Source organism: Drosophila novamexicana, unplaced genomic scaffold, assembly GCF_003285875.2.
Source record: "Drosophila novamexicana strain 15010-1031.04,08,12 unplaced genomic scaffold, DnovRS2.1 tig00000644-arrow-pilon, whole genome shotgun sequence".
Classification (NCBI taxonomy): Eukaryota; Metazoa; Arthropoda; class Insecta; order Diptera; family Drosophilidae; genus Drosophila; species Drosophila novamexicana.
Genome location: NW_020824814.1, coordinates 395670 through 421662, shown reverse-complemented (window position 1 = coordinate 421662; position 25993 = coordinate 395670). Strand labels below are relative to the sequence as shown.

The 25993-nt window shown below is 39.0% G+C and overlaps 1 protein-coding gene across 1 annotated transcript in view; it reads left to right on the top strand.

Moving 5' to 3' along the window:
* Positions 1–300: 300 nt before the first annotated feature.
* LOC115762869 (protein bric-a-brac 1) overlaps positions 301–25993 on the top strand; it is a 100254-nt gene continuing 74561 nt past the window's right edge. Inside the window, exons 1-3 of the mRNA XM_030705244.1 lie at positions 301–494; positions 570–1485; positions 1528–1887. Coding sequence (XP_030561104.1) covers positions 301–494; positions 570–1485; positions 1528–1887 — 1470 coding nt within the window. The remainder of the gene's footprint in view (positions 495–569; positions 1486–1527; positions 1888–25993) is intronic.

Here is a 25993-nt window from a genome sequence, read left to right as displayed (position 1 = left end):
AGCCACACACACACACTCATACACCCACTCTCTCACACACACACACACCTGGGCACACTCACGTGTACGTTAATTAAAACGCGACTTTAACGCGAGCGCATGATAAACGCGTCGTCTCGTGCAAGCTCTAGTGTTTAACACACACACACACACACACACACACACACACCCATGCACACACCTCTACCGTTACATTTGCAAATGAAAGATTTGCCGCTCTCACGCGCGCACGATCAATAGACACACTCTCGCTCTCTCTGTCTTGATTCGCACACGCTCTCTTTTGAGCGCACACACAAAATGGCGTCAACGGAGACGCCAACGTCGCGACAAAGCAGCGATCGCAGCAACGCCGCAGCGACTGCGCAAACGGACAGCGAAACCTATGCAACGGAGCAGGCGCAAGCGGCGCAGCGACAGCGCAGCGGCGGCGGCGGTGGTGGCGGCGGTTCGCCAGCATCGCAACAGGATAAATCAAAGACCGTTAGCCCGCCGTTAACAACGCCACCGGACGCCAACGCCAACGCGAACGCCAACGCCAATGTCGACGTCAACGTCAACGCGGGCAGCTCCTCGCCCGGCTCCCGTTCGACGCCGCAGCATCAGCTGCCGCAACAGTTCTGCCTGCGCTGGAACAACTACCAATCAAATCTGACAACGATATTCGATCAGCTGCTGCAAAACGAATCCTTTGTCGATGTGACGCTCGCCTGCGACGGCCGCTCGATCAAGGCACACAAAATGGTCCTATCCGCCTGCTCGCCCTACTTCCAGACCCTGCTCGCCGAGACCCCCTGCCAGCATCCGATCGTCATCATGCGCGACGTCAGCTGGTGCGATCTGAAGGCCATTGTCGAGTTCATGTATCGCGGCGAAATCAATGTTAGCCAGGATCAGATTGGCCCGCTGCTGCGCATCGCCGAGCTGCTCAAGGTACGCGGATTGGCCGACGTCACCCAAATGGAGGAGATCAATACGGCAGCAGCAGCAGCGGCAGCGGCGGCGGCAGCGGCAGCAACTGCCTCCTCGACACCGACTGCACAACATTCGCCCAAGAATTCGCCGGCAGAGCGCGAGGGCAGCGAAGAGCAGCTGCTCTCTTTCATGCAGCCCGAGAAGAAGCTGCGCAGCGGCGACTGGGACTGCGGCGAGCTGCGCTTGTCGCCGCTGGAACGCCAGCAGAGCCGCAATGTGCGCAAGCGTCGCTGGCCCTCGGCCGACGCCATATTCCAGGCGCCCGCCAGCCCGCTGAGCAGCCTGATCGCCGCCGAGCGTTTGGAGCAGGAGCAAAAGGAGCGTGAGAGACAGCGAGATTGCGGCATTTTGACGCCGCCGCCAAAGCAAATGGCGCTGCCGCTAGGCTCATCGGGCAGCGGCAGCGTTACGCCGCGTCGTCTGACGCCCGCTGCAGCAGCGCTGGAAACGGCGCTGCACGGCCTGGACATGCCATCACCCGCAACAACGCCAGCGCCAGCTGGAGCGGCAGCGGCAGCGGCAGCGGGTCGCTGCCAACGCGCGCTCGCGCAGTCGCTGCCCAGCCCGCAGCAGCAGCAGCAGCAGCACCAACAGCAGCAGCAGCAGCAGCATCTGCATCACCTGCAACAGCATCAGACGCATCACGGGCTGGGCCATGCGCCCGGCACTTCCACTTCCGGCGCTTCCGTTCATCCCGCTGCCGCTGAGTCGCGCTTTCCGCTCGGCTCTGCCGCCGCCATGGCCGCTGCCGCCATGGAGCTGAGCGTCGCAGCCGCAGCTGAGCCGCGTCTGCCGCCGCCGCTGCCGCACCATCATCATAGCGGACCCCCCACCGGCGGCAGTGCAGCATCGCTGGCCGACGATATGGAGATCAAGCCGGGCATTGCGGAAATGATACGCGAGGAGGAGCGGGTGAGTACAACAAATACTCTCTTCCAAACTTTCAATTCTCTTCAGATATTTTTTCGCGCATTTCATTCACAAACGCGATCAGCTTTGCGCGCTCTCTTAAGTATAGTAGCAGCAGCAGCGCAGTTGCAGCGCTGCGCCGCGCTCACGCGTCAAGCAGCACTCACTCTCTTGCGCTCTGGCGCTCTCTCTCACTCTCTGTCTCTGTTTTGTTTTGATTTACGTTTCGCGATCTTCATTTTGTTTCGGCTGCCTTTTGCCGACGGCATTTCGCCGCGTGACGTCACGAACGCGGCTACCGTGGAATGCTGTTGTTGTTGTTGATGTCGCTGACTGCGCAGCGCTCTTGATTGACAGCATTCACGTGCTTCACGTCGTCGCCGGCGTGCTGCCGCTGCCGCTGCTGCTGCTGCCACTCATTGTTGTTGCCGGGCCACGTCTTTCCGCTCGCGATCGTTGAAGGCATTTTAAACATTTTTCGCCTTGTCGTAGGTTCCCATTCGGAATTCCTTGTCCCACACACTAATTGATCTTAAATATGAATACATTTATTTATGAATATGAATATTCATTTGTAGGCATTATTTACTTTGTTTTCATTTTACTGCAGCCCCTTTTTCGTCGAACGTGTTTCCTTTGAATTATTTTCTTAAGGATATATTTAATTAGCGAAAGCATTCAAAATAAACAAGGCCAGTGTTGAGTAGCGCGATGTACTAAGCTTTATAGGTCACAGCTCGATGCACAGTTAATATTCAAAAACTTTTTATATAAATATAAGTTTTAATTGGAAAATTTTGACTGACTAGTGTTGATTAAAGCCAATACTAAGCAAAGCTAGTGTTAAGTAACTCTTTTTTCTTGCACTTAGCATTAAATAAAGAAACACTAAATTAAATAAATTGACACAGAGTTTATGTTTGAGGCATTTTAGTCTATCACTACAAAAATAATCTAATTAAAAATCCTAACAAGAAAAAATATCATCTATATAATAAACCAAGTCAGTGTTCAACAACAGTATTTGTTTTCGTTTAACATAAGCATATAGAAAAAGTGTTGAAAACGGATGTGGCTCAGCTTAAATAAACTATATTTTGACTTTGGTCCATTTACAACACTCTTATATCTGCAAAAAAAGGAATCGGGCAACACTTACATTCGCACTTTACATGACAATAAAACAGGTGGGTATATAGAAGGATTTACCATTCCGAAAATCTATTCTTTATAAAGAAGCTAAAAAAGAACCAAGCCGGTGTTCAATAACACTTGAATTTATCAAATTAATGCTAAACAACACTAGAATTAAACAGTCTAGTGCTTCAAAGCACAAGATTATACCGAACCAGTGTTGAACAACACTAGAATTTACCGAGTCAGTGTTCAACAACACTAGAATTTACCGAACAAGTGTTTAACAACACATGACTTTACTCAATCGATTATGGAGTTACATTTTCTGGATAAATTATGAAGAATTTCTCAGACATTGTGCAACACTACAAACGAACAGTTAAGCTCTTCTCAAGAAACTGACTCATGGTCCTAGTCAAAAGTTATATTTGGAATATTATTAATGGAATAACATCAAATTTTAAGAGAAAGAGAGAGAGAGAGAGAAGGGAACTCCTCTGCATAAATTGTTGCAAAGTAATATACGAAATTGTTTGTTTCTCATGTCTGATTGATTTTTATCGGCTCCATCGAGAAGCTGCAGCTCACAGTTGCCCCTCCGCCGCCACGAACCGGTTTTGATGGACTAGTCGATGGTTATGGGGCAACAACGGCAACATGTCAACGGTTCGCCATGGTCTCTTCTAGCAGCTAGCTCCGAACGTTCCATCAACATTAAGCGCACCGCAGAATTCGCACTTTAATAAAAAATTTTCTTTATTTATTTATCTAATAGACGTCGACGAACCCAGTTTTCTTCAGAGTTCTTAAAAAGCCGTTTGGCTTCACATCAATTGAGCATTCACATTCGATTTGTGTGCAGTGGAATGCGATATTTGTTTGTCTGAACGATCTGGCACTCGACGCAGATCCCACTCCAGGCCCAGAACCCAGACCCAAGCCCAGACCAGGCCCAGGGCCAGGCCCAGGCACTCGGCAGCGTCCAGAGTTGCCAACTATGTTCGTTTGTTCTTGTTTATTGTCGCTTTCGAGTGCATTAATCAAATAAGCGAAGGCTGGGTTAGACTGCGACTTGACTGGGTTCTTGAGCGCATTAGCATGCTCATATGTTCGAATTCGAAAACGTTTGTTTATCTCATTTAATATTTTTATGCCCTATACCCATTGAAAAGGCGCTAGAAGGAGGGGTATATTGCAGTCTGAGACCAGAGGAGCTACAGACACAAAATATTGAAGGTGGATGATCGATTATCAAGGAAATAACTTATTTCGATAAATCGATGAACAGATTTCTAAAAGACAAAGAGCTTAAAACTGACCATATTAAATATAGTTGTTTCTTCCTCAAAAGTAGATGAACTGTAGTCTTTCTTCGATAAATCTTCGCATTCTCGCAAAATCGATATATATCGATTTGTACGTTTAAGAGCTCAACTTTTAAAATTTGGACTGAAGTGACGCGTTTGTGATAAATGCAGTCGTTCGTTCATCAAAAGCAGATAAACTGTTGTAATTTTTCGATAACACGTCACATCGATATTTATCGATTTCAAAGTCTGAGAGCTATAAACTTATAATGTTGAATGTAGTTCTTCGTTTATCAAGAACACAACAGCTGAAGAATTTTGGTAACAAGCCACATATTCCCGTAATCGATAAATATCGATCTCTTCAAGAAAAGCTAATAACTGAACATGTTTGGTGTATATATTCTCAAAATAAATATATATCAATTTCAAAGTCTTTTAAATGTTGACAACAATTTCTCGTCTATCGAAAGCACATCAACTGAAGCCTTTTTTTTCGATAACAGGTCGCATTTAACCAGAATCGATAAATATCGATTGAATGTAGTTTTCTCAATTATCCAAAGCACATTTTACTCAGATAGCGCGGGCAAAGTAGTTTTTCGTTTATCAAAACCAAATCAACTAAGGAAATGTTACATATTCCCAAAATCGATAAATATTGATTTACAAAAATTATCCTTTGGGATAATATGATTTAGAGTCACAAAACTATGCTAGCTGTAGTTAAAAATAGGCAAAGCAAGTGTATACCCCATTTTCGACAATTAAGTTCGAAATAATCCAACTAAGCACAACTCTAGGATAAAGTGAGCTACGTCGAAAATTCTCAAAGCTAAAGCCTTGACTTTTGGTATACAAAAATATTGGAATGTCAATTCAAACGCCCGAAAGTTTCACGATAATCGCACAAGAAACACAAGAGTTACAATAGGATGTATATACGAATCGATTGATATTTGACTGTTACAGGGTATCTCTTGGTCGTTCAATGATTGCGTGGCGCACGCTTTCTTGTTGCATTCCCGTTGGCTTGTTAGCGTCTAACTCGCTCCGTCTTTCATTTCTTCAATAAATATTTTGTTTTTATGCATTTTTAAATATTTTTTCAACGCTGACCGCTGGCTTTGATATTGTTGTTGGATTTTGATGTGCTTAGAAATTCTTTGGAAATGCATCTGCATCTGCATCGGCTTCTTGCGTCTTTGTTTGTTTGCCTTGGTATTAGTGTTGGCCATGTTTATGCTTTCCTGCTGTTTGCCTACCCAATTCTTATGCCACTTCTTCGTCTGCCCCTTCTGCTTCTTCTTTGTTCCTCGAGGCGTTTATTTACACATTTCATTTATTAATAAAAATCGCTGCATTTCTGCCCCTCTCCACTCACCCCTCACCCCTTGCTGTTCTGTCAGGCAATGCCATATATAAAAATCAAATATTGACAGGCGGCATCCGCATGCAAAATAATCAATTCCCATGCAGCCGCAGCTACTTTTCCTTACTTTTATAATTCTTTTTTATTTATTTACAAGTTTTTTAGACCCTGAACCCAATTCAAAATGTGTGGTTAGGGTATGATGGGTTTGGCATAGGCTGTGTAACAGGCAGAAGAATGCAGATCGGATTTTAAGTAGAGAGTATATATATTCTTGATCTTGAGAGTCGTGCTAACCTTGCCTCTAGAGAACAAGCGCTTATCATTTATGTTTCGATATTTCCTCTCATCTGCGAAATATCGATAAAAATCGATTTATAGGTTAAGTTTTTCAAGCAAATCTCGAGAAATATAAGAGATAGACACACCAAATTTTGTATGTAGAATCTCAATTAGCATATACATCTTAAGAAACTTCCACTTTTTGGATACCTCATTATATATTTTCAAAATTGGATGAAATTCATTTCTAAAGATAAACCCTTGCGCTTTGGTCCAGAAAATTGCAAAGAGATCGGACAATAAATTCCGAAGTTACCCAAGACTACATTTCCTATAGATAGAGAATGCTTCCAACAGCTGCTTGGCCAATGCTAGGGCATCTCCGAGTCGGCTCTCCGCTGCGCTTTTTGTTCTCCTTTGTGGCATGCCACACATAAGCAGATAAGGCCGATAAATGTCAGCCTTTGTCTCCATCAGCCGAGTTCCACATGCCACATTTCCCCTCGTCCCAGATTCTCGATCTCCTGCTTCGGTTTCTGTTGATTAATTGCACTTTTATGATATTTCTCATTTCTCGGCTCTTTTTGGCTTTTGTTAAAAGTCACTTTTGTTTTATTTTTATATCAATTTTTGGTTTTTGGTTTTTTATTCTCGCATCTTTCGTCTCTGCTGCTTCATCTTGTGCCTTTTTCATATTTTATTGCGGCTGCATTTTATGTGTGCATCATTAGAGGTAATATTTTATTTTTATTATTATTCCCAACGCTCGGTTCACTGAACTTTTTGCAGAGATCACCAGCGAGGGGATCTCTGCCCAGCAGCAGCCGCAGTCGCAGCCGATGTAGGTGTAGGTGATGAGGGTTAATTAAATTTTAATTGAATTATGTTGAAAGAACAAAAATTAATAATCGTATGTGTATGTCAGACGCAGCTGTTCATAGAGCTCACACATATTTGTTTAAGAGGCGGAAATATAACTAATTCAATATATTATTCAATTTTTATGGTTTTGATATTAATTATTAGCATTAAATTATTTCTAAATTTTTCCACTTTCGTTTAAAAAAGCTAAGTTCGAATATTAAAATTTAAAGTAATAGTGCGTGTTTTCCATATTCTCACCTATCTTTCACCCGAAGAAGTGTATTTCTTATGTTCGCCTCAGAAATGAATATCTTCATCAAATTGAAAGAGTTGTTTACCTTACATTGAGATTCCCAAAATAAAGTATTTTAACGTAAATTCACCCAAGTCAAACATTTTAGAACATTCATCTTAAATGTTTTCCATTTTTCACACATTTTCCGCCCGAGAACGTGGATTCCCTTAACAAAGCCTAACAAAAGCCGAGCCCTATAAAATAAAGCTATGTAGCATTTTTTGATTTTTTTTTACTATAAATACATTTCTTACAAATCAAAATCGCACTTTGAATTAAAATTTGGGCAAGCGCTGAAATAATGATAAACATGTTTTTTATGAGCTTACAAAGCGTCTGTTAATCACTTTCAATTTCGCTGCAGAAAAAAAAAAAAAAAAAAGAAGTAAAAATGAAGCAATATATAAGACCCGAGGCAATTGGTTGGCTGTCAATTATACAGAAACCAGGAGTCGCAATAACCCGCACGCATATCCTTATGATTCGCAGCCCAGTTTAAAGCTCAGACTGAACATAATAAGCGAGTGTAGCTTACAAAAAGTTGTGTAGACAAATTACCCCAGCTGGATATATAAAGAGGGGGGGAAAGGGGGCAAGTGAGAACAAATCCAAACGTGCCACATTCAAACTACTTCAGCACACAAAAAAAGTAGAAAGAAACACAAGAAGGACGCTTGAGTTGCAAGTGCAAGACTGGGAGATACCCTGAAACGAGAGACAAACTGACTTTACGAGCATTTTCGCAGACTTATACTCTATACTCTATACTCTATACTCTATACTCTATACTCTATACTCCAGATCAACTATACTCTATACTCTATATTCTTTTTGCCTTGGTTTCACACTTTGTATAGGATATACATCCCTGATTAACTCGGGTTTTTATAGTCCGATCTATTTAAATTTTCCCTGGCTTAAATATGTCATATAAGAGTGTGTGCATACCAAAGCTCAGGGCTCTAAAATGGATATTTCTTTCCAGTTTTAGGGGAATTAGGAGTTAACAAAATCGATATTTATCGTTATCGATCAAATTGCAAATTTAAAGCGCTTGCGACCGCCATCAACACAGACGGACAGAGGTATATATATTGACTCAACTTGTGCTCATCAAATATATATATATAAAGATTTATACACCTTTTCTGCCCGTCACATACAATGGCACGCCAGCATAGTACCCTTTCTGCACATTTGCAATGAATGCAGGGCATAAAAAGGTGAAGAAAAAAAACGGCAGCAATCAAAAGGCAGCAGCAGCAGCCGGGAACAAAATGTGTGGCATGCATAAAAATTGAAAAAGATGCAACTCACAAAAAAAAAAATGAAAAGAAAAGAAAAGAAGGAGCATTTGAATTGGTGTGTGCGTGTGTGTGTGTGCGTGTGTGTGTGTGTGTGTGTGTGTGTGTATCTGTGTGTAGGTGCGCAAAGGAAGCCAACAAGCCACTTAACCCAATCGACAAAAGTCATTACACTCGTCACTCTCGGCTGCCAGTTGTTGCCCCTCCGTAGCGCTCTCTCTGCAGCTTCTTGCCTTGAGTCGGAGACTGAGGCAAAATCGACGACGCTTCCGCTGTGCGTCGACGTCGACGGCGACGCCGACTGCGCCCGATCTTTGCCTGTTAAATTGGCCTCAAGTGGCAGCAACAGAGCTCGTCGTGGCTCTGCTCTCTATACATATATAAATAAATATATATATATATATATATGTGTGTGTGAATAAAATAAAATAAATAATGCAATTTATTACAAGCGCAGCGTGTGTTTTCTAATGTATCTGTATGTGTGTGCATCTGAGCATCTGAGTATCTTTGTATCTTTTAGCTGTTGAGGAGCGCCTGCTGCATCTGCTGGCTGCGCTATTGTATACAACAACTGCTCAATGCACATTGCTGCTTAATGAAAAATAAATAAATAAAATAAAAATGAAGAAATATATACAAAGCAAAAAAAAAATAACAAATGTTGAAGAAGAAGAGGGGCCGAAAGATGGGCAACTGCGGCGCGAAGCGCATAAAAATAAGAGCAAATATAAATTGTATAATCCGCTTTGATGTATCTGCCTTCTGTTTTATATTATTCAGCCATATTTAATTATACCCTCATACAGCCTGTGGCATAACGAATTTTTTATACATGTTGTCACGAATTACATCGAGGCCATTAAACTTAGAACTTTAGAATTGATAAGCTCCTTAACAATTCCAATTTTTCTGCCTGTTCGTTGTGAACTAATTTATGCTAGAAGATATCCTCTTGGACTTTGGTACAGCTGCTAAGTTTAAAGAAGATAGAGTATACTAAGCACAGAGTACAATAATATTAACTAGGGGAATAAATATTCAAAACATTTAGAAATGTTGGCTATATATTCTTGTTTATATTCAAAAGCCGCATATGGGCAGGCAACAAAATTGAAGTAATTTTACATTTTACGCCTTTTAACAGATGCAGATACAGATACAGATATGGGCTACAGATATGGACTAAAGATACAGATACAGATACAGATTAAGATACAGATGCAGATGCAGATGCAGATACAGATACAGATACAGATACAGATACAGATACAGGTACAGATACAGATACAGATACAGATACAGATACAGATACAGTTACAGTTACAGTTACAGTTACAGTTACAGTTACAGTTACAGTTACAGTTACAGTTACAGTTACAGTTACAGTTACAGTTACAGTTACAGTTACAGTTACAGTTACAGTTACAGTTACAGTTACAGTTACAGATACAGATACAGATACAGATGCAGATACAGATACAGATACAGATACAGATACAGATACAGATACAGATACAGATACAGATACAGATGCAGATGCAGATACAGATACAGATACAGATACAGATACAGATACAGATACAGATACAGATACAGATACAGATACAGATACAGATACAGATACAGATACAGATACAGATACAGATACAGATACAGATACAGATACGTGCTACATATACGGATTCAGATGCACAGATACAGATACAGATACAAATACAAATACGTCCTACATATACAGATACAGATACATTAATTTAGTTTCCAATTCTATAAACATTTAATTTAAAAGGAAAATCCCATAAAAAATAGCCAACATATTTTTGCTGCTGTTTATATTTATACAAAATAGAAGAGGTGGCTGAGGGAGGGGGAGGGGAGCAACATTTTAGCAATTTTCAATTTGATGGCTAAGCCAAATAAATGGTAAATATAATAGCCCAGCTAAATGTCTATATCTATGCATATCTTTTATTATTATTATTGGCTTTTTATTTTTTTTCTGTTGGGTTTGGGGCGAGTTGCAGCTGCTGCAAGAAAAAAGGTTGATTAATCTATAAAAATAAATTTGTATCTTGCGGAGAGCTCAGTTTGGTTACGCTCTCTGTGTGTGTGTGTTTATTCTAATCGGATTTAGAGAGTTGCCTGGTCTTCATTTATTTTATTTATTTTTATGCTTGTAATGCGGCATAAATAATTTATGCAGATAAATAACCCAAAACCAAAGCCGAAGCCCAAGTCGGAGCCGAGGCCGAGTCCAGAGCCAAAGCCAAAGCCAAAAGCCAGGCCAGCTCCAAGGGGCGCCCCAGCTGCACACAACTGTTGGGAGACTCAGGCAATGCCATCATAAAGCAAAACAACAAACTGACGCAAGAGTTGAAGCAGGGAAAGGGCACAAGCAAGGGGGGAGAGGGAGGTGGGGGGCAGCCAAGGAGGCAGCAAGATTGACTCCAAATTCAGAAGGGTTGGGCGGCAATCAAATCTTTTTCCATATGTATGCCTGTCCGTAGATATATAAACATATAAACCTATATATGTATATATATATATATCCTTCTACAAATATTTATTTATTTATTTTTCAACCCACACACACACACACACTCGCACACAGGCATTTATTTGTAACTTTGTATAAATTTATTATATTGCATTAGTTGTAAGTCAGCCTCCGCACTCAGGCCAAGAATTCTGGCTAGCCGAGTGTCTTGGCTTGTACTTGTTGTTGTTTCTGTTGTTGTTGAGGTTGCGCGTGGGCAGGGGTAGCCACAGTCCCGCTGCCAGTCTACAGACACAGGCACAAGCGCAAAAAAGGTGCGTAAAGAAAATAGCTTATTATAAATTACGGTTAAAAATGAAGGGGGGGAAAAAAAAATGGAACATGAAAAACTGAAAAACCCCGCAACCAAAAGGACCGGCTCGTAAAGTTAAGGTAACAACCAGGCCAGACTTAGATACATATACATATATACATAAATATATATATAGACGGGGCGAGCTCTCGATTTGCCACAACAGACAAATTAGTTCCAAGGCGAGCAAAGCTAACAAAGGGGAAAATTTAGCTTGTTATGTATGTATAATATATAAAAGTTAAATTTGTAAAATATAAACCCATCTAATATGGCTAAGAGTAGCCCATGGGGACAGGGACAGGGTATCCCCTTAGTCGAGCACTGCCGACTAGAGCACTCTTACTTGTTTTATATATATTTTCATATATTTTGACTTTTCAACTTTTCAACTGCACTAGATCATCTGCATGGAAGACCGCGATAAGCACCATGTTTAGGGTTTGAACCAGCGACACAATTGGAAAACATAAAGCCAGATTTTAAAATGCACTTAAAAGACAAGTTAAACGCGCAAAGAAAACATTTATGAGCAGCCTTTTTGAGTGGCTTTGTACGCTTATATTATCGATTTCAACCGTGCAACGCCGGTTAATTTCCTATATTTCTATCAAAATTAAAGGCACTTTTGTTTAAACCTTAAGTCATTTGCATTTGAAGTGCTCAAAAGTCTGGCAGCTTCGAGAATCGGCAAAGAATGTGCTCGAGAGCAGGTTCGCGCGCATTGCAGTGCAACAAACTAAAGACAAATATTTACAATGAGCAGCCGATTAATCACACATAGCGGCCCGGAGGGGCAGAGGGGGGGGGGGGGGGGGGGGGTGCAAGGGGCGAGGCAGAGAGTATTAAATAAATAAATTAATGGCAGAGCTATGGCAGGCAACGAGGACGGCGACAACATCAACGCAACAACAAAAGATACGTGTGAGCGTGTGTGTGTGTGTGTGTGTGTGTGTGTGTGTGTGTGTATCTTAAAGATGCAAGTTTTTAAGTTGGCTTTTGTCTTTGTGCACGAAGCTGGCTTTGTGACTGTGCGCGCCTGCAAACATATCGACAAAAATAAATTAATTAAAAATGCACGCGAACAAACAGTCCGTGGGGAGGGGGGAGGTTGAGCCAAGGGGCGGAGGGCGGAGGGGAGCGGGGGGGTTGCCTGGAACAGTGGCAAGTGGGAGGCTAAAGATACATATTTTTATTTATATTCCGTTGTTGTTGTTGTCTCTGATTGAAAATGCAGCTGTGAGTCGGTGCGTCAGCAACTTTTTATTTTTCTTTTTTTTTTATGTAATTACATTTGTTTATTTACAATAATTGCGTGGCGCATTTATTTATTTATTATCACTTTATAGAGCACAGAAACACGCTCGTGATAGCCATCGGGAAATTGGGAATCAGAAATCGATCGTTGCTTGCAAAACAACGTTGTTCTCTTTTTATTATATGGCCACGATTCGATAAGATAGCCTTAATGCGATTGGGTAATCTACGCAAGTAAATGTTGAGTGTACTGCAGTTGGGCGCTGCCTGACTAGACGATACCCTGTGCACAATTTGTGAAATATGCAATGACGAATGCTTCAAGCATTCCGGGTTAACTTTGTTGTTTGTGCTTCAATCACAATACAAATTTTAGGGTTTAAGTATAGCTTGCATAAGTGCGTACATACCAAGGCGCAAAGCTCTATCTCTCAAGACGAATGTTTGTAAGATTCGTGGAGTAGGGAGTGATATATCCAAAAAATGGAAGATTCTTCGTCTGGGTAGGCTCAAAAAGGACCTACATACCAAGTTTGATGTAAATAACTTTTAGAATCCTCGAGTTATGGCCAAAAGACATATTTTAAAAACCAATTTTTATCGATTTTATTCGAAGAAGAACGATAAACTCTAACGATGTCAGGCCTGGTAGCTTATATATATTTAAAATTCGGAACAGATGGACTCGGATCCCGGGTCTGAGCAGGAATATATATACTTTGTATAGCCAAAGATACTTTCCTCTTCTCTTTCTAGACACTTGCCTCTCCTCTTTCTACAGAAAAACATCTGCCCACACACCCTCTATACCCATATCCAATATTTTCCAGGGCATGAGACCAGAAACCTTGTCTTGAAAAACGATTTGAAATATATATATAAATATATGTTAAACTTTAAAATTAGTTCATGATTGATTGGGCCAGGCAGATAGAGCTTATCGTGGCCTAAAAAATAAAGTATTTCATAAATCTAAAGATTAGAAATGCAATGCGACAGGCGCACAGCTAAAAAGATACTCGACCAACAGCCCAAGATACTTAGATACTTTTTCTTTCACTTGTGCTCGTTTTGTTGTTATCTGTATCTTTATCGTCTTCCTTATGCCCAACGTCTGTTGTCGCACGCTTTTGGCTATTGTGTGTGCCTGTGTTGTTGCTGTTGTTTTTGTCTGTGCCGAGCCATAACCTGCCGCAACATTGAGCAACGCGTAAAACAACAACAAGCACAACAAAGACGCAGCTAGAAATACGTAATAGCGAATTTTGTATACTCTAACATATGAGAAATACTCAAGGAATACTTGAGCAATAACTACCACTCAAAATAACTATATAGGTACACCTTGAAATACCTTTGCCCCATTTAAAGCGTACTTTCTTCATATAATTTGCCTATTTCCACCAATATTCCACCAAATCTTGTGGATTTCTATACTGAAGAAACACATTTAGAGAATTGAGCTAATCAAATAACTGACAGAAGTGAAAGCTTGCGAGCGCGTGCCAAGTTGTCAGGCTTTAAGATACATCTAGCAAAAAAAAACTAGAAAATATTACCCGGCTTTGCCTGGCTCATTTTGCGACCTAAGTGCATTATATAGAACAAGAACATAGAAATATTCGAACTCCTACTGGATGAAAATGTAGGTCAAAGTAGAACCAACAAGCGAAAAGTTGCCGGTTCAAATTCAGTAAAAAATCTGGTCAAGGTCGAACAATGCAATAAAAACGGTTCGAGTCCAGTAAAAACTTTTAATATTTGTTCACAAGGGAAAAAGGGAATGGTAATAAATTTAAGCGTTTTGCAATTCTATCGATATATATATATATCGTTTTTATGATATGTTTTCTTAGGCATAACTCACAGATCTAGATAGATCGCATTTGGTATATAGGCTTACTTTTGCAATTAATACTTTATTTTTACAGCCCCTCTATACAAACACAAAACGCCTAGCACAGCTGAGGTAGCTCAAGGGTCAGGTTAATGAATCAGCGAAAACGGCAACAACTTTTCATTGATGTCGACTTTGACTTTGATGCGTTCGCCACACGCCGCACGCTGCTTGCCACCAACTGCCCAAGGCCCGCAGAGCGACTAAGAGAGAGAGAGAGGGGGGCAGAGAGTAGTGGAGGCGTAGCGAGTGCTTGGTGGGGGCGGGGTGGCATGCTCTCACGCTCCACTAACAACAACAGCGCGTGGTGTGTGCTTGGAGCTGCGTGTTAAGAGCAAATCGTTCGCTGCGTCGCTTTCATTCAATTAGATACATTTGTATCTTATGACATATATTTTCACACCTTTTGCGCTACGCTTTAATTGTTGCCAGTGCGGCAGGCGGCAGGCAGCATCAAAGGCAGCAGCAGCAGCAGCAGCTGTATCTTTGTATCCGTAAGATACATTAATGCTGCATTGTGCAATAAAAATAAATACAATTTTTTTTACATTTATTTTTTTTTTGTGTTTTTTTTTGGGAATTTTTATAACATTTAACATGGTGCAGAGCGCACATTTTTCTCAACTTATTTATGAGCCGAGGCACACAAAGCAGCACAAGAAGAAGAAGACGTTGAAAAAGAAGAAGAATGGGTGTGTGTGTGTGTGTGTGTGTGTGTGTGCGTTGATCTCCCCCAGCGTCTCGCGAACGCGCTGCGTGTGTACCTACGTTTAAATTTTTTATGAGTTCGTAATAAAGTTTCAACATTTTTCATCATTAAAATAAAATATAAAGCCGAAATTATATTTTATCGTCTTTGCATCATTCTTTTTCCTTAAATACATGGCACACACACGCGCACGCACGCACACACACACACACACACACACGCGAGCGCGCTCGCAGATACAAAGATACAGATACAAAGTTGAAGTTATGTGCAGCGAAGTCGCAGTCGACGTCGCGGCCGTCGCAGTCGCAGCAGCAGCAGCAATAATAATGAATATATATGGAGAAAGACAAGAAACCGCACTTTAAGCGAAGACGGGGCTACTCTTGCAGCCGAAGAGCGGACGGTGGGTAGGGGGAGAGGGGGGGAAACAAAAATAATAAATAAAATAACACAACCGAATAAAATAAGAAGCAGAAAAAAAAAATATACTCAAGATGAAGCAGTAAAAAGGCAGCAGAATGAAAGAAATATTCTTTAATTTAGACCGCGCCCCGCTTCTTGGGGGCGAATGAGTGTATCAAAAGGGAGAAGGGCAAAGGAAAAGAAAAAGAAAAAAAATATATATATATAAAACGAAAAACGTAATATAAAATAAATATTTCAAGAGCCACGACTACATTGTTGTTGTTGTTGTTGTACTTGTATTATTGTTGTTGTTGTTGTTATTGTTGTTGTAGTAATTTATAATATTCCTTAACGATGTGCAAAGGGCAAAAACTGTGCACACACGTTGCACAGTGGAATAAAGTGGATACAACACTGTGCGGCACAGTGGGACGCAATCAATAAAAATATATATAAAAATACAAGTATTTTGCACTTAATTAAAATAGTCTCATGAATAACTGATAAGTTGTAAGACTGATAATTTTAAAAATAAAGACAAAGATATCAAAAAAGATAATGATGTCGATAAAGATATCGATAAAGATAATGATAATGATAGCAATAAAGATAAAGATACTGATATATATAAAATTATAGATAAAGCTATGGCTAATGATATATTAGTAGATATATTAATAGATACAGATACAGATATGTATAAATAAATAAAGGTAGCTAGATTTCTATATATAGATAGTTATAGATTCAAATAGAATTCGATGGATTAAAGATGAAAAAATTTAAGATTTAAGGTTCTGCAGTAGATAAGGAATTATATACGGATAAGATTTAGATGAATAATAACACAAACTTTTGATTCCAATTGAACTACTTGATTATGATATAGCTGAAGATTGAAAGTAGAAATAGCAGAATAGTTTGACGATATCGCTTTTGATATGAAACTATATTCAGTTTGAGTTAGTCATAGAAAAAACTGAAGATTCTATCAAAAATCATGTGGATTAAGACGAAGTCTTATAATAGACATTTAATTATATGGGAAACATGTAATATTTCCAGAATAATTATTAGGAGATTTTGTGATAAGACTTCAATCTATTACTATAGATCTTATATTTAGTATAATTTTATGATAGGGTTTTATAGAGATTTGCAAAGTTATTAGAAATCAATTTATAAGTTTCTTTTACTTCCAGCTCAATCTATTTTTATAGATCACATTTCTGGTATAATTTAATAGAGATTTTGTAATATTTGTTGTAATAAAATTAAACATCGATATGAGGAAATTTAATACAAAGAGGTTAACTATATTTCTTGATGGATTAAGTTCTGGATTAATCCATTTTTATGGATATTTCTAGTTTTATAGAGTTATTGATAATCATTACACAAATTATATTATATATAGGGCTTAGATTCCATTTCAATACATTTTTATAGATTACATTTCTGGTGGAATTTAATAGAGATTTCGTAATATTGATAGCAATAATATATGGAAGTCTGTATTATGATATATATAAATCAAATTAAGGGGCTTTAATTCTAGTTCAATCTGATTTATTAAACCGCAATTAGTTGAGGTGCTGACAAAAATTATTAACTAAATGCGCATTTGACATTGAAATTGCCCAGTTTTAATTGTTTATTTTAACGAGAATAACAACAACAACAACAACAACATTAATAATAACAATAACAATAACAACAACAATTGCAATCTAGTTCACAATATCAGTTGAGGAATTTAGCAAACTCATGTGTGTCTACTGTGAATGTTAATTCACTTTATTATTCCGATTTTTTATTATTATATATATATATACTTTTTGTTGTTGTTGCTTTTGAGCTGTTGTATATATATATTTTTATACGCGCAGCTGTTAAGGAAATGATTTTCGAAAATTGAAGTTTATGACGATGAATGGAATAATTTTCTCTGCGTGTGTGTGTGTGTGTGCCAGCGTGTGTGTGTGAGTGTGTGTGTGTTAATACACAACGATTTATATTAATATTGTAAACAATAATTTTAAAAGCTGTAAACTTAAGTTCTGTGCCGCGGCGCATTGAACTTTGAACATGTATTGTATTTTGGCCCCTACAAGCACACACACACACACACACACACACACACACACACATAGTCACACTCACACACACACACACAGATAGAGAGAACCTGGCATAAGTATCTTAACACGTATTTACTTGTAGGTTTCTGGCTTTGAGTTTAATTTGGCTTAATTGCGTGCAAGTCGCCGCCTCTGCCGCCGCCTCCGTCGCTGCCGCTGCCGCTGCCTCTGTCGCTGCCTTGGCTCGTATCTCATTATCAGGCAGCGTCGGCGGCGTCGTGCGATTAATCAAATCAAACGAAATCAAATCAAAGGCGATTTAACTGCACACAGGCCGCATATGAAGTGCTCCCGCTCTCCCCCGCTCTCCCACTCTCTCTCGCTCCTTCTCGCTCTGCGACTGAAGTATCTGTGAGTCGAGCGGGCCGGGCCGGGCCTGGCTAGGAGCAGCTCATGGAGTGCAGCTATGACAAAGCATTTTTAAGCCATTTGATTGACTGACGTTAAAATATTCACGTGCAGCGATTTTAATCGCTAGCAAAACGGGCGCAGTGCAGTTTTTTTTATTTACTTTTTTTTAGCCATACCCTTTAGCATTGAAATGCATTAAGTGGGGTATGACAAGCTCTCTTGTTAGTTTGTAATAAGCGGCGGAAAAGAAAATGAAAGTAAAGGCAAGCTCCTCTCATTCTCTGTCTGTGTATCTGGCTCTCTCTCACTCTTCCTTGGCATCTCTCTTTCTTTCTCTATCACTCTCCCATTCCCTCATGCCTTCTGGTAGAGTACCGTTAATATAAGTGTTGGAAAACTGCAAGCAGCTTGTGCATTTTCAGTGTGATAAACTAATAAATTTCTAATGAAATAGTTAATTGAAATAAAGAGCAATGTTTAACCTATATCCTGTAACATTAAGGCACACATAGGTGTGTATGATAAGATTCACAACATGACATGTTACTTAGAATGTTAAAAAATTGCATATAGGGTAAGACCTAGTCCTACACTTTCATCTGGCTGGAGGTCTTAAAACACATTTAACAGGGTAACAGCTAGTCGCGCATTTCGCCTAACTATGTGGCTTAGGATCTTTAAGCAGTTAATGCAGGGTAACACCTAGTCGTTCACTTTTGACCAAGAAAAGCTTCCTTGTTGGTTTTCCCTACATTTTTTTGCAGCTCTTCAAATCTCTATGCAAAAAAATGAGAATAATTATTATTAAAAACATATGAGTGTGCGTGCATGTGTGTGTGCGTGTGCGTGTGTGTATCTATGAGTGTGAGTTTAACATAAAAAAAAAAAGAAAATATAAATGAGTGCAGATGCAGGCGCACAACGTTGTCGTTGTCAAAGTTGTTGCCGTTGTTGTTGTTGTTGTTGTTGCCTTTGGCTGCATTTCTTCAAGCTGTTGTTGTTGTTGTTGTTGTTGTAGTCAGTGCCTGGGGCCCTGCTCTGTATTGGGGATTAATGAATTTGATATAATGACATTTTAGATTGCATCTGCATAACATTTAATTGTGTGTGTTGCCTGTCACAGACAGACTGAGAGACGGACGGACGGACGGACAAAGCATTTCGCTGCAAACGCATTTTGTGCCTTGTCATTTAGGAAAAATGAAAATATTCTGCGCACTCTACAAATTGTATCAAATCGCTGCTGTGTGGGCGGCAAAGGGGTTGTGAGGGGGGAGGGGCATTTACCTGGCCCAAGTCGCAGGTCTATCGATTTTGTTGGCGCCCAAAACTTTTTCACAATTTTCATATGCAAATCGCGCACTTATTATACACATACATATATATATATATATATAAAGTTCATGCCCAAGACCTAGTTCTAAACTATATTCAGTTCTTCTTCTTTCTTTTTTGAGTGTATAGGTTTGTTCCAATTAAAAATCGTTGAGCACTGTAAATGCCTGTGTGTTCGTGTGTATTTGCCTAATTTGCCAATTAAGTTAATGGGCATTTATTATTTAGCAATAAAATATGCAAAGCAATTGCTGAAATGTGGCACAGACACAACTGAGCAACTGAACACAACTAACTGTTGTACGTATTACCACCACAAAAAGCAACAATAATACGTGAAATACTAACAACTACAACAACAACAACAGCAACAACTACGAAGACAACAGCGACAACCACCTGGCATAATAACTTTTACAAAATGACAGCCAACAAAGTGCTGCAAAAACAACACAGTGTAGAACACGACGCACTTTTAATGCTCTACAAATGATTATTTCCTAAAAGTACACATAGAAAACAGATAGTGTGAAGTGTAAAAAGGATAGGGTAGTGTAGTGCTGGGTAGTGTTGTGTACTGTAGTGTTAGATAGTGCAGTGTAGTGTTGGGTGGGGTAGTGTAGTGCTGGGTAGTGTTGTGTAGTGTTGTGTAGTGTAGTGTTAGGTAGTGCAGTGTAGTGTTGGGTGGGGTAGTGTAGTGTAGTCTAGTGTAGTGCTGGGTAGTGTTGTGTACTGTAGTGTTAGGTAGTGCAGTGTAGTGTTGGGTGGGGTAGTGTAGTGTAGTGTAGTCTAGTGTAGTGCTGGGTAGTGTTGTGTACTGTAGTGTTAGGTAGTGCAGTGTAGTGATGGGTGGGGTAGTGTTGGGTGGGGTAGTGTTGAGTAGAGTAGTGTTGAGTAGGGTAGTGTTGTGCTAAGTAGTGTAGTGTTGTTTAGCGTAAGTAGTATAGTGTAGTGTTATGTAGTACGAATAGTGTAGTATTGTGAAGTATAAATAGTGTAGTGATGGGTAGTTTAGTTTAGTCCAAGCTGTGTAATGTAGTGTGAGCTACACTAATTTGTTCTTCAGATCAAATCAGTTGATCACTTTATGGAATAATTTGTCTAACTAATGCAGCAGGCGAAGTTCGGGGTTCGAATCTCAGGATAATACATTTTCTTATGCCTAGTCTATATCATAGTTGTATATATTTCTTCAATAAAAGTAACCACACATACTTCCCAAAAGATTTTATACTTTTACATACAAAGTTAAGTATATTTGCCACACAGACATGTGAACATAAAAAGTTGCTGGTTCAAACCCACAGCTGCTGTATGCTTGCAGTCTTCTCTTAGACCATTGCCATTGCTCTTTAAGAGTAAGTCTGATACTTTTCTTAGCAAACTCTACACTAATCACACAAATTAAATTAAATATAAACAAATTTATTTTGTGTATACATTTTTGCTTTGAGCATGCGCTGTGAGCTCAAGAAATGGTTCTCTCAACAGGTAGAACAAGTTTAATTATTATTTTTATATTTTCTATGCATGTTTTCTCTCGAAAACCATATTTATGTTATAGATATAAATATGCATAGCTATAAAGTGCGCTTTTTTATTGTGTTTAGATTCTAATTTATGTATATAAATTCATTTGGATTCCTAAATATATGAAACATTTTAATATTAGTGCGTTTTGCATATATAGAAAATATTTATACGGATTAAAATATTTAAGAATAATCTATATATAATATGTAAGGAATACCTTAGGTAAGTTTCTATTGTGCCCCCCTCACTAAGTTTTATTAAAGCTTTAAATTTATGTTCCAACTGCAGCTGGTCAAGTTGAATGCCGCAGCTAAGCAACTCTTTGGCCAGACACTAACAAAAATAAATACAAAAGCTGCAGCGACGACTTCGAGTTTTGTTTCGACTTTGCTGAGCGATGCCGCGGACAAAACATAATTTACTTTCGGCTGCATAAACAATGCAATAAAATAAAAGAACCGATGCGAAAAGGCAGCCAGATCCAGTCGAAGAAAGAGGCAGAGCGAGATGCGAGTTAGGGGAAGCGGCAGTAAATAAAATATATGGCATTGGAATAAAATATTTGTAACAAAAATAAACGCAACGAGTTGGCCAAGACACCGTCGCAGACAGCGGCCGCCTTTTGCGGCCAGGCGGCGTTAGGAGCTCGAATCGAATCGAATTGAATCGAAGTCGAGTTGAGTTCGTCTCGAGTTGAGCTCAGTTCAGACTTGGCTCACACAAATTGGCAGGGCAAGGCAGAGGCGGCGGCATCAGTACTCAGTTATTAGGCGCAATCAAAATGAGAAGGAATTCAGAAATTATTATCCATAAGGCAAGCGGAAGGCGCAGCGGTAGAAAAGGGGGAGGGGGGGCATGCGGCATGCGGCATGCGGCAGTCAAGGTGCAGGACACGATGCCGCGGCGCTGGGTCCGCAATTTTCGATGCCGTGCGATTTGTTTTGTGAATAAAACTTTTTCAAATGTATCTGTATCTGCAACTGTATTAGCTGTATCTTTTGATGCTCCTTGAAAATGGGTTTAACGGGGTATATTGGTTATGTGGAAATGTTTACCTGTGACAAGCAGAAGCAAGCATGCTGTCGGGCATATACTATATTTAGTCTCGATCAATGAAATATACTTTGCGAGAGATGGTTATATCAGAAATATATATATTTAAAGGTATTTATATAAAAAAGTATCTATATAAAAAAGTGTTTGTATATAAAAGTATTGTATATATATAAATTTATCTTTATATATATATACGTATCTATAACAAAAGTATTTATATTTATATTTGTCTAGCTATGACAGTCTGTGTAAGCTTTGATATCCTTAACTATAAGAGCCACAGATATGTAGATCACATGAAGAACCAGTTCATCATTCATCTTAGCTCGAAGATTATAAAACTAAGGACAACGAGCTGAGCTAGAGTCAACTAGAGCCCAGAACTTCACACATGATATTTGCAGACCGAGTTTTTCATTCTATTTTAAATCAAAGATTATACGCGCTAGATACTTCCCACCACTCGTTTTCTAGCTTCTCGAGTAGTATACAAATATAAAGAGTATTTTACCTTTTGGATACCACTTTCCTTTTGCTGAAGAATTGTTAAAGCAGACTCAGTAATAATAGTGCCCTGTACATTGCTATATACCTACTTTTTTATTCCATATAAAGATGCTTTAGATTTCATAAAGATCGGACTATAAATGCCGACGTTAATCTAGTTTGCATTTTCCAAACATGGCGAAGAAGTTCCCAAAAAATCGAAAAGATCCATGTTTAAAGGCAGAGCAAATGCACACAGTTTACTGGCATATATAAAAGCACAGCAAACTTTATAATAATGATCGGACTCTAGAGTCCGAAGTCAATGCACTTTATCCACAAATTGGAACAAGGGACAGAAGAAGCACAGATGCGCAGCCTGCAGCCTGTGTGTGTACGTGTCTATAAAATCTAAGCGCTTGGTAAAGGGCATCTCTTAGTCGGCGACGCCCGACTAGTCTACTCTAGCTTGTGGCAAAGCTGTAGTAGTGGCTTCGTCTCTGCTGCGAGACGCACAAAGTTTTCTCTAGCTACCTTTCTGTCTTTTTTTTTTCTTGTGGCAAAATTCAAACAAAATATACGTGGGCCAATAAATTTAGTTAGCTGCTGCTGCTGCTGCTGCTTCTGTTCTTTTACGTTTTTTCGTTCTTCCTTTTTTTTTTTTAATATTTTATAAATTATTACACTTTTGCGCAATTGCTTGTTATTTTAAATATGTATTTGTAGGTGCTGCTGGCCGCTTCGCATTTTTATTGCATTTAGTTTTTGGGAAATTTTTATTTATGCGCTTATAAAATAAATTACGCATACGCTGAACGTGCGCACTTTGTGCTGCTCTACACAAACAGGAGGAGGGGCGGCTTCCCAAAGGGGGTTGGGGGGTGTGGCATGCCTCAAATAGTTTGCGCATAATTTTCAAGCGCATTAAATTTTATATGCGATTTTTTTTTTTTTGCTTTACGACTCTCAACAACTTATACATTTATTTTATTTATTATGTTTTTGCAATGGAAAATTGAGTACGCCGAAAATGCAATGAAAAATTATGAACACAATTTATGGCAGGCGCCATATTACCAAGGAAATAACAAAGCCATTTATATGTAGACACTGGAAAAAGTATTCGACAAACAACAGCCAAGATAAATAATACGCCGACAAGGTCTTTCAGCTACATGTTGTAATATATTTAGAACAGCAAAGAAGAAGAATTTAATTGTCGAACCAATAAACCATATATTTTGAAATAATTGAAATAACTAGAGCATGCGCTTTCTAACGTATGCCACAAAAATCCATAAGCCAACATTGACAAGCAATAAAAAAAAACAAAATTTTCCATTTAAGGAAAAGAAAAGAAAAAGAGAAAGAAAGAAAAGAAGAAACAGATCTTAACTAAATAGCACACAGCTTGCAAGAGTTCGTTTAAATATAGTTGAATGCAAATAAAATATGTTAAAACAAAGTAAACGCTGCACGAGTTTGACTGTCAAGACTGTCAAATACCCTGTAATAAATATGCGCTTCAAATAAGATTTAATTCATGAAGAGAATGCATTAAGAACCAAATAAATTCTTGAAAATTAATTTCAATAATTCAATAAAAATTACTTTTAACTTTTATAAACAGCTCTTAGGTTTAATAATTAAATATAATATATATATAGGCATATAATTAAATATCAAAGAATTGATAATCCAGAGTTGATACATAAACTAAAGCTAGTCATGAGCTTTATCTACAGGTATATGCGACCCATTTAATCAACTACTTCCAACTAAATTTTGACACTCTCTCGAACAAAACAAAAGCTGTTGCTACAGGGTATATGGAGTCGAGCAAGTAGATTTGAGACGTCGTTAACTGGAGCCCATTGAATAGACGCGCAGTCTCTCTAAAATACACCGTCACCAAGACCTAACCATTTGTTTGTGCAGTGTCTAGTTTGCCTGCGACTTGGCTGTGTCAATATTTGTAGCTGAAGTGCTTAAAAAAGAAACGAGCGTGCTCTAGGCGGGCGTGCGCGACTATGCAGATACCCTAGGTTTAACTGTGTCTATGAAGCAGATAGCCTTAAAAGTCCAGCGAGGAGCTGCCCTGAAACTGACGGCATTTCCGCCCTGGGTTTTATAGGGTATCTGCTAGTCGGGCATGCTTCGCTCTGTACAAAGGTAATCACACAAATAAACATACAGCAGCTGTGCTTCTTATATAATATTAATATAATAATTATTGGTCTAAATATAACATAGAAGACTCCAGCTCCCAAAAGCTGCAAGAGATGCTCAAAAACAGGTTATCGAAGTAACGAATTTGATCGATTTAACGTAAAAGAAGCAAATGATCGATAAATGTTAACAAATTCCATCTGCTCGGGCATGACTCAGCTTGTCATCTTGATCAACAATATATAAACTTAATTGATGCAGAGATACTTCCTTCTGCCTGTAACACGTATGTGCCTAAAATATCATACCCCATTTACAGATGCAATGGTAACAGGGCATAAAACGACAAAAACTTAAAGTTATTATCTAAATAGACTGAGATGTAAATATTGGAGTAAGTGTAAGGGCTAGCGGAGTAGGTTATATGTGGAGTACGAGAGTCGGGCAACGTCAATGGCCTGGCCATATATCCATATGTATATATATATATGGGTATATATATGGTTATATCTCGTAACGTCTCGCACACGTTCGACCCATTAATAAAACGACAAAAGTTACGAATTTCAAATTATTATTATAACAATAACATTATTGACATTGTTATTATTATAATGGCCCGGGCTCGACTTGGTTCAGTTTGGATTTGGCTTTGGCTCTGGCTCTGGCTTTGGTTTTAGCTGTCGCACAGGGGCAAGTGTCGTAAAAGCCAAAAGCAAATACAATTTGAATTTGTTTGCTGCCCATGCGAATGCCTTGCTGTGAAGCACCCGTCCCGCCCCGCCCCCACCCCACACTCACACTCCGTTTATGTCTAACTGTATCTGTGTTTGGAAATCCAATATAAGTCTGTAGATAATAATTATTTATATTTATAACTAAATGCATAAAGTTTTATTGCTCAGTTTGCTAGCGACAAAGTCGTCAACAAAACTGCGCATAAAAACAAATTACAATACATTTGCCATACTTGCTTATAAATATATATTGCGCATATATATAATACATATTTATATATATGCCAGGCCGATAAACAGTTGGCCCATAAGATATATATTGCACAATATATATTTACTAGAAATACTTGATGGGTTTCTTTTTTATTGCTATAAAAATACAAACAAACCTAATTCGAACTCAAAATACCCTAAAGTAGAGATATCTTGACTTTCTTTTGGGGCAAATGCAAAAATGTAATTTATATATAAATTAAATAATACATAAAAAATATATATAAATAATTGTTTTTCTAAATACGCAATGCAATTGCATTTGTTTTAGTTGAACTAAGCGACAATTTAATAAAATTTAAAATGTTAAGTAAATTTTTACTTATTTTAGTTCTTGAAGTAAT